The sequence below is a fragment of the Papio anubis genome, chromosome 3 (assembly GCF_008728515.1).
Source record: "Papio anubis isolate 15944 chromosome 3, Panubis1.0, whole genome shotgun sequence".
Lineage (NCBI taxonomy): Eukaryota > Metazoa > Chordata > Mammalia > Primates > Cercopithecidae > Papio > Papio anubis.
Window position 1 is genome coordinate 5,764,393 of NC_044978.1, and position 19,386 is coordinate 5,783,778.

At 42.2% G+C, this 19,386-nt stretch overlaps 1 protein-coding gene across 8 annotated transcripts in view; it reads right to left on the minus strand.

Moving 5' to 3' along the window:
- Positions 1-19,386, minus strand: part of STOX2 (storkhead box 2) — a 233,793-nt gene that overhangs the window by 15,924 nt on the left and 198,483 nt on the right. For 7 of the 8 annotated variants that reach the window (XR_001903077.3, XM_017959239.3, XM_017959240.3 and 4 more), the window contains exon 2: positions 5,851-6,003. Coding sequence is in view for 7 of the 8 variants with exons in the window: in XM_017959239.3 (XP_017814728.3) it covers positions 5,851-6,003 (153 nt within the window). In the remaining variant the exon portion in view is untranslated. Of the gene's footprint in view, positions 1-5,850; positions 6,004-18,573; positions 18,694-18,799; positions 19,376-19,386 lie in introns of those variants that run through there. The other variant, XM_009207940.4, reaches the window with a different exon arrangement.

Genomic DNA, 19,386 nt, shown 5'->3' on the forward strand with positions numbered 1-19,386 from the left:
TTAAAATAAGGTCATTAGAGCGGTCTCTCATCTAATACGACTGATGTCCTTCTTCTGAAAAGGGGAAAGCTGGAGACAGAAAGGCACAGAGGGAAGACACTGAGGAGACACAGAGAAGGTGGCCATCCATAAGCGGAGGACAGGGGGCTCACAGCTCTCAGAAGGACAACCACGCCTGCTGAGGTCGTGATTCTGGACTTCTGGCCTCCAGAACTGTAGAACAATAAACGCTGGTTGTTTGAGCCACCTGCACTTTGTGACAGCAGTCCCAGCAAATGAAGACAGCTGGCACCACCTCAGGCAGCTCGGCCTCTCTGAGCCTTCATTTACTGTCATCACAAGGTGGATAGCAATAGTACCTGTAGCCACTGGGCGGAGGTGAAAGGAGTTTAGTGTGTGTGGAGCAGGGCACAGCACACAGAGAGTGCTCAATAAATATCAGCTGGGAGTTAGTCTCCACTTCGGGTCGGGACGCACGGAAAACCAGATTGCCTTCAAACAACGATGTGCACCAACCTAGAATACCTGGGTGAGCTGAGCTGCTTCAACTCCCCAAGTCCTTCCAAAGTAGGAAATCAAGGTATTAGAAATGGCCTGGAATTCTCAAGGGGAGAAAATCCATGAATGCGAGGTAACATACACACCCATTTGCGTGACCATCTGCAGAAGGCATCCTTAGTGACCAAGGCAAAAAAGGTAGCATTGTTCATAGATAATGTATTAATATCATTATTTAATTTTTGAGTCACATGGTTTCCTTTTAGTCTAATACTTTACTTCTGGTAAGCTAACATTAGTTTTTATACAAATGATTTTAAGACCAATAATAACAAAATTTGTTTTTGAATTTTATAATGCTTTCTGTGCAAAATAGAAATGAATTTTTTTCTTTTTTCTTTTTTTTCTTTGAGACAGGGTCTCACCCTAGCACAGGCTGGAGTGTAGTGACAAGATCTCAGCTCACTGCAGCCTGCAGCCTCAACTTCCCAGGCTCAGGTGATCCTCCCACCTCAGCCTCTCGAGTAGCTAGGATGACAGACACACACCAAAATACCCAAGTAATTTTTATATTTTTTGTAGAGATGGGGTTTCTCCATGTTGCCCAGGCTGGTCTCGAACTCCTGGGCTCAAGCAATCTTACCGCCTCTGCCTCCCAAAGTGCCTTCCACTGAATAACTTCAGGGGACACCACTGACACAGTATATACCTTCTGAGATGAGGGCACACCTCTGCACCGCAGTCTCACGAATGATGCCCACTGTCATTGTTTGGCACAGTAATCAAGATAGCAAGCCCATGTTTAAAACTGACCACATCTTAAATGGTAGCATACTTTCAGTCAACAATATGACAAACTTCCTCAAAAACTCATAAGGTTCATTTATAAGTATTCATGACTGACCAGTTTACCATGGCTCCTAATAAGGGAAAGCTGAGGTATGTGTGATAAAAATAGCTATTACTATAAAGCAAAGGTTTAATTTTATTATAGAATTTGCTGACTGTAGGTCTTCCAAATGATGATCTTGGGAAACTCTTAAAGCTATTAATATACAGAATCATGACTACAATGCAATCATCTTTACTTACAATTAAAAACAAGTTCTCTGGTGGTTCTCAAATGAAAGAATAAAAAGAAAAATAGAGAAAAAAATAGAGAAACAATTTTCTATTTCCATAGAGTATTTGTGCTTAAATTTTCTTATGTCTTGGGTTTCCAGGTATATCAATCAAATAATGTTTAATTTGATAATGCACACTAGAAACATTCTTTGCCCCTGTCCAATCCATTTTCCATGCTATGACCTGAGAGTTTTCAGACTTAACTGAAAGTTGCTTATGTTTATGATTATCGTTTTATTATTAAGCCCTAGTATACTGACTGATCATCTATGAAATTCGGGGTTCTACCAGAAATCTATAGGGTTGACCTGAGAAAGTGATGGTTGTGATGGATATTTAACATTTGCATACTCCACTACTTCCAAATTCGACTCTGAAAGTTTATCATGAATTCAGATGTTGAGGGCTTAAAGAATAAAAATACACTTTACATCCTAACAGGCCTGAACCTGACCTCTTCCACACCTTTACATTTTTCAAAGCAAAAATAACTATTTAAAAACACTGCATGACGCTGTGATCTACTTGGACCTACGTATTGCTTTTTTTTTTTTTTTTTTTTTGAGATAACATTTCACTCTGTCACCCGAGCTAGAGAGAAGTGGCACAATCTCGGCTCGCTGCAACCTCTGCCTCTCAGGTTCAAGTGATTATTGTACCTCAGCCACCCGAGTAGCTGGGATTACAGGCACGTGCCACCACGCCCGGCTAATTTTTGTATTTTCAGTAGAGATGGGTTTCGCCATGTTGGCCAGGTTGGTCTGGAACTCCTGGCCTCAAGTGATCTGCCCACCTCAGCCTCCCAAAGTGCTGGGATTACAGGTGTGAGCCACCACAATCAGCCTCTGTGTAATGCTTTAGTCCTGTAAATCTGACAAACTGTCAGAACAGACAGCACGTGGACCTGTTCTGTATGATAAGCACTTTTAAGTGAAACCCTTTAATAAGCCTTGTTAGATTATTCTTGTTTGTGTAGAACGCTGGCTGAAGAAGAATTCGAGAAGAGCTGACACATATAAGGAGAGGAATGGGAGACAGAACACAGTGAATGTAATATTAATATTCTCCAGCAATCTCTGAAGTCAAGTTCAGCTCCATACCTAGCCTTATAGGTCTATCTCTATGTCCCTGAAGACCAGCCTTCCTCCCAGAAAGATTCAGTTGTAACAGCTTAACAGGTACCAGACCAATTTAAATGATCATTCTGGATGAATGGATGCGTAGTTATTTAGAAATATGAGAAGCAAGTATTATTCTTTAGAAACCTTTTAAAAATATTCTTGATTCTGTAATGGAAACTGATAGATAAAAGTTGTTGAGTTGGTTTTCAAGAATTCAGCCAACTTTTTTTCACTTTTATAGAAAAGTGATAAAAAGGTTTAAGTTTTGATGTATCAGAAATTTTTACTAGAAGACTTTTCACTAAACTTTCTTTAGACTATGGATACCCAAAACAAGAAAAGAAGCCAAATTCTAGACTATACTTTTGATTCATAAAATATACATTAAATATGAGATTCAAATATTTTAATAATACTTTGGCTCAAAAACTTTATTTTTCAGTAGTAAGATATAAAAGAACTACTTTATTCTTGTCTTTAAAAAACAAAAAATATAAATACGATCTTTAAATCCCTCCAGAGTTTTAGCACTGTCATGAAAATATGATTTTCAAGTAGAATTTAAAGGGTTGGGTTTTCTAAAATATTTTCTTCTGCTATAGCTTAAGTGATAGCAAAAGACAGACCAAAAAAAAAAAAAAAAAAGCAAAGGAAGGAAAGGAAAGGAGAAAGGGAGCTAAGAAGAAAGGAAACAAGGCAGGCAGGCAGGAAACAAACTTTGATATTTTATGAAATACAGTTTAAAATCTGGAGCTATTGTTGAACATAACTTTAAATAGTTACCACCATGCCCTAGCCCAGGGGTCAGCATACTTTTTCTGTAAAGAACCACGTAGAAAATATGTTAGGCTTTTAGCCATACAACCTCCATTGCCACTACTCAACTCTGCCACTATTGCATAAGGAGCCAAAGATCATTCATGAGCAAATGGGCACGGCTGTGTTCCAATAAAACTTTATTTACAAAAACAGGTGGTGGGCCACACTAGGCCTGCAGGTTAGCAAACTCCTGTGCTAGACTCGGGTTTGTATGGTGTCCCTGCAAACTTCTGAGGCTGACAAATGAGTCATCAGTGTCACACAGAAGAAAAGGCTCCTCTGTCTGTCTGAAAACCAGGGCTTTGGGATTTAAGTTCCCTTGCCATAAAAGCTAGCAAAACAGTTATTCTTTCAAGTACAAATGACCTATGGATTACTCCACAAAGCATTCCAAGTTAGTGATATTGTTATCAGCTGCTTGGCAGTGAGGAGCATCTTACTATTACACACTGGCTCTGTGTTCTTTCTATTCTTTATAGCCCAGAAATGGGTGGTATATAAGCAACTTTAGAAACGCTGTGTGATTTCTCATGAAGCTAAATAAAAATACAAGGATTTAAAAAGCTGCTGGGTTGTTCAATGTCAGAAGTGGCTACGCACTCACAGGGCAGAAAGCAGGTCCTTCCTCCAAGACCGTCGTGTTTGCCAACACTATCTGTCCCCACTTAGGTGGCTCTCACCTGGGATTCTGTTTCTCTCACTACTGAAAAGAAAGGGGTTTGCCTAGGACTTAACAAAAAGAGATAGGCAATCAGATAGTGAAGATGATTCAGAGATACTAAAATGCTAGAAAGCTTAAAATAATTTGTATGTTGCAAGGGTGGGTTCATGTTAGAGATTTTGAACCATATACATACTATCAAACATAGTAATTAGAATATTGAAAAAGGAGGAAATATCACAAGGAGAGGGAGAAAACGTTTCTCTGGGACACAAGGAAAAGCAGGGAAACCAATGTGGTAGATAAGATCTCTACTCAGCTTAGAACTAGTCCTCCCGTTCTCTTCCCATGTGTGGAGTGCACTTCCCCACACCTTCACTTTCAGTTTAGCAGGTTTGCTTTGGTCGCTGCAATGTTAATGGGGCTGCCATGAACAAAGCTTGAAGAGCCTTCGTGCAATGGGCTTGTGCTGTGGTGCCTCTGACATCCCACGAGTGAAAGAGATCTCCATTTGCCCCCTTTTCTAAATAGGATGGGTACAGATGGAGCAAAACTACCCTGCTGGACCCCACCTAGATCAGCTGACTCCTGGGGAACCCACAGAGGCATGAGTGAAATCTATGCTTGTTGCCATAGGCCTTTGATGTTCTGTAGTTGTTTGTTACCCAGAATTTTTGTAGCAAAAGCTAACTGATACAATTAACAACTTCTATTTACTAAGATCTCTTCTAAGTTGAATGAAAAATATATCAAACGTTCCCTTTTAATATAATCTCTATTTCAATCTAGAAACAGGCTGAGTCCACACCAAGTTGGTAAACTGGTAGCCTGATAATGTATTTCATTTGACTTGCACATTGCTGGCACACAAATGTTAAAACATATACACACATACAATTGTCAATATTTAAGAAATGTAGAGATTTCCCATAAGACCAAATATCCAGATTCTCTTGAAACATAAGACTGGCAGCTCTGGCAGGATGTCCATTGGGGGTGGGGTGACAATACACTGGCTCTCTTGAGAGACGGTCCTGCATTCTGCAGCTTGTCACCCTTCCTAACGCCCTCCAGCACGAAAGCATCAAATGCTACTCGCACAAAGGCTGGGCTGTTGCCTCCTTTTTATAATATTTAAGAAAAAAGTAAATATTTTATTTTTTAAAAATGAAATCCTAATTTATCAAATATTCTTTTCTTAAAACTCATCAAGCCATGACACAAATAGGTAAGATATGTTAATTTTTGACATGACCCTTTCTGCAGTTTAACTCCCCAGGACTAAAGTTTTCAGTTGTTGAACCCTCACATTCATGTATTTAAAGATTAGATTGCAAAGAATGACTGGAGTCCGGGTCATTTTTGCCAGATCCTTCATGAATTCTGAATTAATTTCTTCCTCTCGGTGCCAATTTGAAAAGTATTGCAGCTGAAGCAGTTAAGTTATTTTTTGATGTCATGCAGGTGCCTGAATTTTTAATTACAGAAGGAAGGAAAGCTTCTGGTCAGTTTTGGGGAAGAGTTTTTTCCTATTATCTTTAAACATGGGAAGAACAGTCCATGTGAAGTCCTAGAGTGACCAGAGCACACCGCCACCTGGAAAACGCTCTGTTCCCGCCTCGTTACCTGGGAAACACGTGGTCAGGTGTTCCATCAGTGCTTCTTGGGTGACAGGTTTTCTTGCCGAGTTCATCGCTGAGATGGCCAAGCAGAGGATTTCCCCGAGTGGAATAAACTGAGACTGACTGATGGGAGACATACTGATTGGTGATACATCACCTGCGGAAAGACAGTTTTCAAGTGAGCGGTTCATTAAAAGAGCCGGTTGTCTGTCAGACACACACCTTCACCCGTCCACACCCCTCCCACCTTCACGCGCCCACCCAGCCCTGGTCTGATGAACACAGTCAGCTCCGAACACAGAACTGCTTGCCAATTCCACTCTGAACACAGAAGCCACAGCCAATCCCACTCAGGTGGAGACTTCCACACGCAGTGGAAGCTCCTACTGCCTCAACAAATAAAACCGCCCTTTAACATCTGAGATCTCATTTAAATAGTCCTAGTACTGAAAGTCTTGCCACAACAGGCTTTCATTTCCGTTTTTATTAACTTGGAGCTGATTTATTTAATAACTGCCAGTCATATCCCGACAAATTGCATTTGTGTAACTTGATGATTCATTCATTCAAACACTGAACGCCTTTACGCATCTGCTGGGGGCACAGGAGCTGCAGAGAGTGAGTGCGCGCCTCTCCCCAAACACCTCTGCCCTCAGTTTCTATTTAAGTGGAGCAGACAGACAAGTAGATCAAAGTTCCCAATGTTGTGTGGCAGGCTCACAAGAGAACAGAACAACACCTGGGCGCTGCGAGAGGGAGGATGCTGCGAGAGGGAGGATAACCGCGCATGGGGAGGTGACGGTGGGGCTCAGAAGCAGGAAGTTCCAAGGTTCCACCAAGGAGGTGTAATCTGAACCCAGTGCTCAAGAGTAGGCGTGTCCCTGCGGGGCTGGGACCTATAAGCAGATGTTCTCTGAGGCACAGAAGAGAAGGGGGACAGGTAGGTAGGGACGACCATGAACAAAGAGCTGAGTGTCCAAGCTCTGCATTCTATGAGGGGTGGTGAGCCGTGGAAGGCCAAAGGCAGGTGTCGATTTCAGAAAGATGACTGTGGTGGTCGTGGGGATGATGGCCTGGGAGGGGTGGGAGAAGGCAGATTACAATTCCCTCAGAGACTGTGGCCTGCTGCACACTAAAAGGGCCCGTGGAGGCAGGACAGGCTGAAGACCCCTTATCGGAGGGGTGATGGACGGTGACTCTTGAGATGTCAACCTACAATGCAAATATCGGTCTTCATTTCTCGTCTTTATGCCACAGTGCAGTGATTTTCCAGTGATGCTCCAAGGATGCCTAGAATTTCCTGGAATATTTCTGGTACAGAGGTGCCCCCAGCAGAAGCAGAGGCTGGGAGAGCAGGAAAGTCAACTTCTGTCACCTGAGTGCCACCTGTTTTATACCTGGGGTTCTCCAAGGTTGCACTTGAAAAGACGTCCTACACAAAGAGGATGCAAATTATCAACACGGTAGAACACAGAGGGGCTCACGGGGTCTGTTAAGTTTCTAATCTGATTTCCTAAATGTACGTACATAATCTCTCCTTTTTTGTTTCTGAAGCATGTAACAAGCTACCATGGCTGACCAAAGCCGAGACTCGGGTGGGCCTGTGGCATCAAGTAACACCCTCCCCGACAAGGTGTCTGGCTGCTCTGGCGTGGACCAGCCTCCTCACTGTCAGGTACTTAAAGCCGTGCCCAGTCATAGTTCCCAGTTTGCAGAAGGAGTGCAGAGTCCCTGCTGCTCTGATGGGCTAGACGAGAAATGGTTTGCTAGACGAAATCAGGCACCTGGGCCTGGGATGAAGATCAGCATGTGTGGGGAGAGTCCAGCAGGTGCCTCGGACAAAGCAGCAGGACTCCAGCGCCCAAGGCCCAGGCCTCACCCCCTTCCCAAATCCAGCGCAGTTCAATGCCCCCCTTCCCTGGACCACATGGGGCTCCCATCAGCTCTACTGTAGCTCCACTCTCTGCAAGATGGATATGAGAAGGATAAGACATTGTCCCAGTGGCCAGAGGGAGACAGGAGCACCCACATCCAGAAAAGAAGGAAGAGAGAAAAATCAGCAGAAGCCAGGAACTGACCTAGCTCAGAAGCCACACATTTCTGGGGCCTATGGGTCACAGGCATCAAAAAGAGACGCCCTCAGAAAAATTCCTGTGATATTTTGTGGGGCAGTAGCAGGCGAGAGTGAGCGTGAACTTGGGCCCATTTTGGGGGATGTGAGTTTCACTCATTGGCTTGTGAACCTCAATTCATATTGGTGACTCAAAAAAGACAGAATGATGTGGGCTAGGACCACCTCAGTGGGCAAGTTTGCAACTGCCTAGAACAATGTATTTAAATCTTAAAGAAAAGACTTGTCATATCCTTTTTTACCCCCCAAAAAAGCTGTCTTTGTTTGTTTGTTTTGTTTTGTTTTGTTTCAAGACAGGGTCTGGCTCTGTGGCTCGGGCTGGAGTGAAATGGCACAATCATAGCTCACTGCAACCTTGAACTCAAGAGATCCTCCCACCTCAGCCTTCCAAATAGCTAGGACTACAGTCTGGCCACCTCTTAAAGAGCTGGCACTACAGGTGTGAGCCACCATGCCCAGCCCAAACAAAGTCTTATTCTAAAACCTAATGTGGGTTGGGCGTGATGGCTCACACCTATAATCCCAACATTTCTAGCAGTCAAGGCAGGCTGATTGTTTGAGCCCAGGAGTTTGAGACCAGCCTGGGCAACATGACGAGACCCCATCTCTACAAAAAATACAAAAATTAGCTGGGCATGGTGGCACATGCCTGTGGTCCCAGCTGCTTGGGAGGCTAAGGTGGGAGGATCACTTGAGCCCGGGAGGTCGAGGCTACAGTGAGCTGAGATTGCACCACTGCACTCCAGCCTGGCCGACAGAGCAAGACCCTGTCTCTAAATCAATAAATACATAAGAAATATGTAAAGATTGGCTGAGTGCTGGTGCGAGCTGCAGCGGAGGTGGGAGTTGGGAAGTTCACCTGTTTGGCCCCGCCCTCCCCACAGCAGGCCCTACAGCTCAGGCACAGACAGTCTGAGACACCGGCCTGTGGTTCCTTCTCTCTCACTCCACCTCCACTGGATAGGACAGGGGCACTGAGGCCAGCTTTCTTACAGAGGTGATAAGTTAGCCCCTGAAAGTCACCCGGGATGATTTTAAAAGTCAGATGAAAAGGAAGGTAGGATCAGCAGGCAAAGAGGGAGAGGATCAATGCAGATTCCAGAACCTCTGGACTTGGGTATCACTTGAGAGGTTAATACCTTCTAATGTGTGCCTATTATATAACTAAGAACATCTCAGAAGATGAAAGAATACTAAAATACTAACTATGATCCCCAAAATGCAGGTCGGACTATTTCCAGATTTTTGTATAGGTCATAAGAAGAAACTCGAACTCTCTGTAAAAAAGAAATGACTATTAGCAAAATTAACTGCTTAAGTTTAGGTCATGATTGTCCTTACGGATTTAGCGGAAACAATTTGTTTGGTTTCACTGCCATATTCTCGGTTAATTTCTTTTCATTCATTGCAGCCAACTCCAAGAGGCAGCATGTTTTAAGTGTGTCTGAATGGCATTTGCTTTGGAAAAGCTCAGTTTCACTATAATAACGAATATGGGCAATAACTTTTAACTCAGAATGTAGAACAAAATGGAATTTGGATGTTCTAAATAACTGTCGCCACCTCATCTCATTTTTGTGTTGCACTAAGATATATTACTTTCAACTCCTTTCCCATCCCCGAGCCCATCAGCAATGCTGTCTAGACCCTAATGCTGCCTGGTCTGTCCCCTGGATTCTATCCCTGGAGCTCCCTCGAACTGCCATCATCTCTCACCTGGTCCATCATAACTTGATGATGTTCAGCCTTCCCTCCTGCCTCCAACACTCCCCTCTCCACAGAGCAGCCAAGGTCCTCTTAGGAAAACAAAAAGCACACCACTTCCCTGCAAAAAATCCTCCAGGGACTGCCTACTGCACTTAGAAGAAAAGCTGAATTCTTTGGTAGGCCTACAAGGGCCCGCATGGTCTGAACCTGTCCACCCAATGCTAGGACCACTCCCCACCTCCATCCTTACTTGCCACTCACAACCTCCTCTATTCTTTGAGCATGTCAGGCATTTCCTCAACTCGAGGTCTTTGTATTTTTTTGTGCCCTTGGCCTGGGATGCTCCTTGGGTTGACCTTTCAAGACTGGGTTTTCATGCTTTAGGTCTCAATTCAAATGGCACCTCATCGGAAAGCCCTAACCTGACTGTCTGGTCTACTGCCGTTCCAACACAGCCGAGTTTATTGTCTTCTCTCCCTGCATGTGTGCGTGTGGGTTTGGTTCACTGGTTTGCTGTCTGTCTCACCCACTCGAATGTAAGCTCCGTGACAGAAGGCAACGTGAATGCCACATTCCCAGCACCTAGAATGATGCGGTGCTTACCCAACAAATATTTGTTGAATGAATGAATATCCATTTTTAACATTATAATCCAAGGAATTTCTTAGTAATCTTAAAGGATTGTAATTTTATTAATATTTTTGCTAAATAATAGCAAACAAACAAAAAGAGAATAAATTTAGCCATGCAATTTCTAAGACTCCCCCAATTAACTGCATGAGCAATAGTCCTCCAAACACAGCAGTTACTATAGAAAAATAACTTTATAATACAACTATTATATAGCAATAAGAAATTAAAAATTAAGAAAAACGAGTAAATTTTTTAAAAGAATAATTATATATTAAGTGAAGTTTAGAACACGCATTTAAGATCTGTATTAAAGGAATCACCAGTGTCTCTCAACACAACATAAACATTATTCAAGTTTACCATAATCTTCTGTGGATCTTATATAAACCTGCTTAATGAGCCAACTAGTCATATTTAAGACCAACATGGCACATGTATACATATATAACAAACCTGCACGTTGTGCACATGTACCCTAGAACTTAAAGTATTAAAAAAAAAAAAAGATATGCTACCAGAAAATTCTTCCAATTACTGGACCACATTTATTTCTTCAAAGAAGAAAAAACAGAATGTAAGTACTGCTAAAATATTGTTGGTCATGATAATCTACATAATCTACAGAAACTACCATATTTTGCATGAAACGTGAATTATAACTTACTTGTCTATAATTTATAGGATGGATTTTTCTGTCTTTAGAATTAGTTCAGAACACATTCATAACAACAACTCATCTTAAAGCACACTGGCACTTTGTCAGCTACAAAATTTTTTCTAAACTGCTATAATTCTGTCCTATTGTTCTAAAAAAGAAGGAGTAGATAGGTTTTAGTTCAGCTTTATTTTCTTACGAACATCCATTTAAGTACAGTCCTCAGAGGACTTTTGTCAAATCTAGGCTATTTCAGATAAAACCAAACTCGGTGTCCTGGACAAAGGAAGCATTCCATAGATTTTTAAGTGAGCTTAAAATGTGAAAAGACATGAAAGGATTACAATTGTAAGGAAACTTCTGTTTTAAGAGCATTTAACATTCAAAATGCATGAGTGAAAACATGGACACTGCTTTCATGTGAGGTCACTGTCAGCTGACTGGCATGGAGAGAAACAGTAGCCGGGTGGATGATGAGGGGCGTGGAAGATGGACCCCCTCCAGGAGAGGCAGAACAGCCCAGGCAGCGCGGGAGGCAGCATACTGAGACCAGGCAGCGCGCGGAGCTGAGCCTGGGGAGCTGCGGCAGGTTCAGGCTCCCCTGGGGCAGGCTGGTGGTGAGATACAGAGAAAAATAGACCAACCAGATCCTGGTTGACAAGAAGGCTTAGATCTTATTCTTGATGTTGATGGGGCACTGCCCATGTTTTCATACAGACAAAAACACATGATATGCTTGTATGAGAAAATCCCTCTTGTGCAACTGAGGAGAAAGAGCTAGTGACTCCTAAAACCACTCGCGCAACGGACAACAGGCAGAGGTCCTGCAGATGCCAACCTGCTCTTTGATTGTCTACAGCTAGTCACCCCTACCTCAGGAAACAGCTTTATCAAGTGCATCCATTTTCACTATTTAAATCCCTCTGTCTACTTTCCCCGTCCAACTTTTGGCCCATTACTTTAGTTGGAGTTATTTCAAAAAAAACTCTCTCTCACATAATTCATTCTTTCAAGAAGTATCCAAATTCCTATTATACATCAAATACCTTTAAGCACTCAAGTTCTAAAACTGTTCTTATCTCGGTTCTATTTGTGCAAAAATAATAATAATAATAAAAAAGACTGTAATGAAGCCCTGTCCTTTATAAATGGCATTTTCACTTTCTGCAGTCATTAACTGAGGTTCCAGGAACTCCTCAGCCTGTGCACACGCAGGAGGCCAGCACCGCTCCTGGGATGTGACTTTCACAGCAGTTTATACGCTCTCCTTCCTGGGTGACATCTGTAGCTTTCCAAAAGATACCTGCTCCAGAAGCCAACATAAAACTATGTCATCCCATCTGAAAGCACCCATCCTCATACAACTGTGTAAGAAAAGGAAAGCCAGAATTTCCCCAGGTGAACGGCATCACAGCAAACAGCCTGGAAAGTACTAGCCTCCATCCTCTATCTTAGCTTTCCTTAAATAATTTTTTTTTCAAGCACCAACATTCCGTAAGAATTATCTTGTTTTCCTTTTAAGGTACTATTTTTCATTGCAAATGTGAATATAATCTATTCTCTGGGTTGAAGAGTTATCTTTGACATTAATGAAGTTCTTGTACCAAAACAACTCACTTACAAATGCGGTTCTGAAACTGTACTAGTTTATAATTGGGAAATTCCCAATATACAAAAAGCATTTGAGAGATATTTTGATAAGTATCCAGTCTCTTAAAACAAAATACAATTATCCGCTCTGTGCCTGTTTCCTCATCTGTAAAATGAGAGTTTGGATGAAATGATTTCAAAGGTTCCTTCAGGCTCCTAAATCCTATGATCCTATATCAATGCAGCAGAATTCTGGCATAAAAGCATCATATAGTACGGGTGTCTAGCTCTGTTTCCATCATGCTGGGGAAACTATTTTAACACTCATCGGATCTGAAAAAGTTAGGCTTTAATTTTCAAAGAAATGGCTCCATATACTGGCTAGTAATTTTTTTTTCCTTACAATAAAGGCTTCATCATTTTCTCTTTCTAAATTCAAAGTCTTGCTCAGCTTTGTTCCTCAGAACTAATGTGTGCCCCTTTTGTTCTCTGTACTGCCAAAATTAACACTCAAGTTAAAATTATAGATGCCAATAAAATCACCACAAGTAGTGGATATTGTGATTCCTCATAAAAATAGTCAAACATGTCTGTAAAATGCACTATGGGCATGGCGACAACACAACGCTATTCCTCTCAACAAACTCTTCAGATTCATTTGCCAGGTGTTATCTTATATGCCCTTGGGTTTGGGGAAATCACCTGCTTTCTGAGGTTACAGTTAAGTGAACAACTTCTCGGATGCAGCGCCTCAGACAAATCTTGTGTTTTACAATTTAATTCAATATATTAACCCCAATTTTATGTATTAATGCTGTTTGGTTCTTTTAACAGAAGGCCTACTACAATATTTTTTAAAAAGCTCTTCTAAAAAAAAAACACACACACACATACTTCTTTTCTATGCGCTCTCTGGAAGACCATAGCACCCATATGGTGGGGCAGAGTAGACGGCTCCTGTTACCTCACATGCTCCTGCGTTTTAAGTAGCTTTCCTTTGAAACCAGATTACTATTCTTGACTTTCCAATGTTTGTATTTGACATTCAGAAGAAAACTGGCAATGAAAAGGCACTTTTACTAGTTTACTGTAGGTTTGTTTCAAATGCCACTGATTTCAAAAGTTGAAAGCTGAGCCTGTTGGCAATAGTCAACGAAGGAAACAGCATAGAAAAGGAATTTTAGAATATTTAGAGATTCTATAACAACTTTTTAAATGTTTCCTAATGCTTTACTTCAACACCTAATGGGTATCTTAAAGCAGGTCCAATTCCTAAGCTATTATTTGAGTAAATCATTTTAATCAAAAGACAGCATAAACAGAAGACACCCATCAATCATACTGAAATACAGGTGTCCATTAGCTATTACTTACTAAGAAACTTCTAGTGGGAGTAGAGTTAAACAACAGTAACCATGGTGGCTAAGGGCACCAAAAAGAATGAGTTAACGTCCCCCACATCACCCAAGCCTTTGTGCTGATCAGTCTGTCTAATGCCACTAGGTGAAGTGACGAATTAATTGGCTCATTGGTCTACAGAGGAAACTCATGATCTTCCCAGTCCGCAACCTTTTGTGAGTCATATTAGCTATTGCTCTTGTTACTCAGATTTGACTAGAGGTAAAAAGGTTATCACAGAATAAGCAGAGACAGACAAGGCAGAAAGGGTAGAGCGTCAGGCAGAAAGGGGCCATCCATGGGGAGGGGTGGGTGAGAGCGCCCTGGCCAAGAGCCACCTTCCCCATCGCCAGAGGTGATTCCTGACATCTCTGATAGGAACAACTAAAACTTTTATTGGACCATTTAGCTATTTGCAAGAGATGCATAGCAGAAAAGGTAGGATAGAAATATGAGCCCTGGGACCAATCAGAAGCTACCGTAATTAATGCCTTTGCTAAGGCTCCCCGCTATAACCCATCAACTGCGTCCAGGGTGGTATATGTTAGGCACATGGAATAAATCTAGCCGAATGCTTTTACATGGCAGGTCCTCAAACGCATGTAGAATCAAAAGGTCCTACATACATAGACAAGAGGCAAGGCCCTGCTACCTTACGAGATGTTTTCCAACACCAGCTGCCACTTGTGCTCCAGTCCTTCAACCAGAATGAAGTTAAAGCCATTTAGCAACAGCGATAAAATGATGATGAAGTACCAGTCCTAGATGACAACAATTAGCAAGATCTCCCAGATGTTCCTGAAATTCTGTAAAGCACCTGACCAACAAGAGCACCTGAGTAATATGACGTCTTCCTTTTCCTTAAGTGCATCACATAGGACAGAACATAAATTCCTATTTTAAGCCACCCTGTACTTCTCTTCCATGTTCATTCTGCAGCATAACCTGGCCTAACACTAGACATTAGATGCTCCAATTTCCACTGATGATATTTCCCAGCTTCAGCTTATAAATCAGTCTAACAACTCTAGGTCACACATTCACTTTCCCTCCTTTTAAGTGAGAATCACCAGAGCTGTTTCTCAGTCTTTGTATTCTCTGCTTCATCAGTTTAGGGATGACAACAGTGGTGGGACTGATTTCTGTAAAATATAATTGTAATAGGACAGGAAGGCCTAATTAAATAAACTACAAATATGGACAGGTTGACAGTTCCCAAATTACAACAAAATTATACTGATTGACTGCTACCAACCCCCCTAAGACTGAACACCCTCCTACCCCTTCCAACTGCGATGGAGGTCATTATGAAAGGCCTATGTAAGAATTCAGAGGCATGAAAGAAAGGATGGAGGATCAGATCAGATACACAGAGGAAACTTCCAAGTCCATGTACAATTAAGTAACTTTTCTCTCTTCAGTTCAGCATTACAAGATGGTGGTAAAGGCCATGAGCTTTGTAGTCAAAAGTCTAGGTTCAGAGCCCAGTTCTGCTCCTCATTGGTTGTGTGATTTGGGGCAAATTATTTAATTTTTTGAGTTTCAATTTCTTCTTTTGTAAAGTATACATACTGATGTTTACCTTGTAGACTCACTGAGAGGATTAAATGAGATAATGGATGTTGAGTGCTTACCCTGTCACTGAGACCTAATACATATTTAATAAATAGTAACTAGTATTAAAAATACCTTCCCTGGTTGGGCACGGTGGCTCACGCTTGTAATCCCAGCACTTTGGGGGGCCGAGGTGGGTGGATCATCTCAGGTCAGGAGTTCAAGACCAGCCTGGCCAACATGGAGAAACCCCATCTCTATTAAAAATACAAAAATTAGCCAGGCGTGGTGGCAGATGCCTGTAATCCCAGCTACTCGGGAGGCTGAGGCAGGAGAATCACTTGAACCCGGGAGGCGGAGGTTGCAGTGAGCCAAGATCGTGCCACTGTACTCCAGCCTGGGCGACAAGGAAAGACTCCATCAAAAAAAAAAAAAAAAATCTTCCCCAAGCCCATCTAGATTTATCCAGTTTACTCATTTACCGTGTTTGATTTTCTACCAAGGGAAAATTTGTTTGGTCCTAAAAATAGCCTTTTTAAAAACACTAAAATGTCTTCGGGAAGGTTAAGAGTGCAGAGTTCTTTCTTACACTAGTATGAAGTAGTTTAATCAGATCACTTTAATCAGATATGTAGAATACATAGCATTAGGGATGCATCTCCAGGCTGAGAGTGCAAACATGCATCACACTAGGGACTCTGCAGAGAAAAAGGCACTAGGAGATGGGAAAGAGTGTGGATAGAGAGTTACAAGGATATCAAAGGATGTTGACCTATTTCAAAACTTAGGCTGGGCCAATCCACTACCTAAGAAAGGGAGAGGAAACTCAGCACTTAAATAAGTAGTGTTAGTACTAACAATCAGTGACACTAGAAGTTAAAAAATTTCTGATATGACTTGAATTATTAGGAACCATTCTGGCTCTCTTCTAAGGAAAATGTCCTGTAGGAGTCAAAAAAGTGCCTTTCACGTGAACTTCCCGAATTTCGCATACTCCTTGTAACTTAAGGATGGCTTGTCCAATACAATTCAAGTAAACCATGATCAGTGTCCATATGTAAGGGCCTCACATGCTCACTTGTCCTTAACGGTAACAGTCCTTTACAAGCAGAGTAAGGCAGCTTTCCCGGCTGTGACACTGCCTCAAGGTAAGAACCATCACAACTTCTAGAGTGGTATGCATGACTCCTGAGGTCCGCCTTAGCCTGAATATACCCTGTGAAGACGAAGATTCTTAAAATTAGCAAAACCAGATCATTCTAACCCTCTATGACTAAAAAAAAAAAAAAAAAAAAAAAAAAAAAAAAAATTCCTGCTTTTTAAACTTTCCCTCTTCCTATTCAACTATTTTTTTGAAAGGTTTCCATGTGTAGGGAACTGCTAGGAGATGTAGAGAGCAGAAAAAAGCATAAATCTTGATCTCTGCCTTCAGTGAGATTACAATTTAGGTGGGAATACAAGATATACAATGTGAAATCTATAAACAATCATGAAATATATACACTGCTGTTCAAAACCCTTAGAAGAGCTACAGCAAGAAAACACATGAATGACTAGAAAATTAACTCTATAATGGGAGTTTCGAGGATTTAGAAATGACCTCTTGTTGGGATGATTAGGGAGAACTTTCCAGGGGAGAGAGATTTCGAACAGGTCTTTGAGGATGGGTAGAATTGATGGGTGTGAGGACATGATGGAACTGTATTTGCAACATACCGCGCTTGTGTTTTTTCTGACCAAACATCCTTTAAACCTGACTCAGCATCCTCGACGTTGCTCTGAAGATATAAACTGCTATGCAGAAAGAAGAGACCTCTGACAATGAAGAAAGGAAAGATGCTTTCTTTTCTTCTGTGAGAGGGTGAGCTATGGGATGGATGTGACTGCGAAGAGAAAGATGTTCGAGGGGTCTTGAACATCTGCCTTTAAAAATGTTCTAAAAATTCTTACCAATTACATACAGGATTCACCACTCTCAGAAATATCTTTAACAGTACTGAAACCATCCATGTGATGAGGTGGTAAAGCCATGCTTTCAGATGTGCCAAGTCTCACTTTGGAAATGAAGCATGTAATGTACCTTTGAGGACCAAAATTTACCATTTTGTTGTCATGTTTTTTTAAAAAGCTTTTGTGTGAAAAGCCCATGGATGTTGTAAGAAAACAGCTCTGTCATAATCTGAATCCTGAAGCAGACTATGATGAAATATGCTTACTTCCTTAGTAGTTAATAGCAGCTTCAATATGATGTGAGTCTTGGAAACAGTCCCTGGGTACATAAATCAGGCTTTCTTGGATTTTAATGCATTGCATGTAGGTTAACAGGCCAAACAGTACACAAAATTTCAGGCACTGTATATTAATTGGTAAGAAAAAATGTCAAGGCCGGGCACAGTGGCTCACGCCTATAATCCCAGCACTTTGGGAGGCCAAGGCAGGCAGATCAACAGAGGTCGGGAGTTTGAGACCAGCCTGACCAACATGGAGAAAACCCATCCCTACTAAAAATACAAAATTAGCCGGGCGTGGTGGTGCATGCCTGTAATCCCAGCTACTCAGGAGGCTGAGGCAGGAGAATCGCTTGAACCCGGGAAGCAGAGATTGCGGTGAGCCGAGATTGCAACATTGCACTCCAGCCTGGCCAACAAGAGCAAAACTCTGTCTCAAAAAATAAAACCAAACCAAACCAAAAAAAAAAAAAAAAAAAATCCCCAGAAAAAATGTCAAATACTATTTACTGAATGTCTCCCTCAGAGCAGCGAGCGAGACAGATATATAGCTGAGGGAAATCTGGGGCAGTCTGATTATTTCCTATTGGCAAATCCTGCTGCTGTGGACTTCTCGTCCCCGTGAGCAGCTCTGGGATGACCCGTGCTGGTGAGGTCATGTGTGGTGAGCAGCCCACAGTGGGAGGACCTGGACTGCCTAAGATTGAGGCTGGGGGAAGAGTGCAACAGCAAGACTTTTCAGAGGACCGTGCACCCTCTTCACAGGTGGTGCCAACATTTCACCATATTCCTTTGCACACAACTCTTGAAATAAAAGCAGGGGAAACCTACCTGACCCTTTCTGGACTGGCTCCATCCCCCAGGTAGCGTTGACGCTAAAGCCTGGTGCATGCTAGAGGGTTGCATCCAAGCACAAGAAGGAGCCAGTAACAGAAACGGACGTCCTAGAATCTGGAATAAGAAGAAAGAGTAAACTTTCAAGTCATAGTATCCTAAATGAGCATTTCAGATTGGCTACTGAGGGCCTGTGGAACACGACAGGAATCTGGTACTTTACCTTCGTAGATCTACTTTTTAAAAACGAGTTCCAGAACTCTCAGCTCTTCTTACAATTCAGGGCTTGAGGTACTGGTACAAGTTCAGTTCAAAAGCTGGCAAAAGGCACCTTAAAAAGGCTTTGTGAATGTACTTTGCTGGTAACGTTTTGAGGAGGGGAAAAAAAAAGGAATCCTCTTTACCATTCTTTTATCTTATTTGCACGGAACAGCTGGAATCCTGTTCCATGCCTATCCCATACATCACAGCCACTTGCTGAGCCAACATCCCACTGCAATGCCTCGGAATCTGCAGTGTCACTCCTCCTCTGCTTGTTCTCTGCAAAGTGAAGTCACAGGGATGGATCAGCCAACCTGACTTCTCACTGCCCTGCCCAGAATCCTTTGTGAACTGAAATGAGTCATCGCTCCAAGAAAAGCTACAGCCTCTGTTTGTCTGTGCAGGCTCCTTTGTCTGTGCAGTGCGGAGACGCGAGGTCGGAATGTACCCCAGGCGAGGGGTGGCGAGGGGCACATTCTCCTCTCTAGGGGCCCAGGTCCCCTCCCATGCATTAGCACCAACTCATATTTTTTAATCATGAAAAAGGTA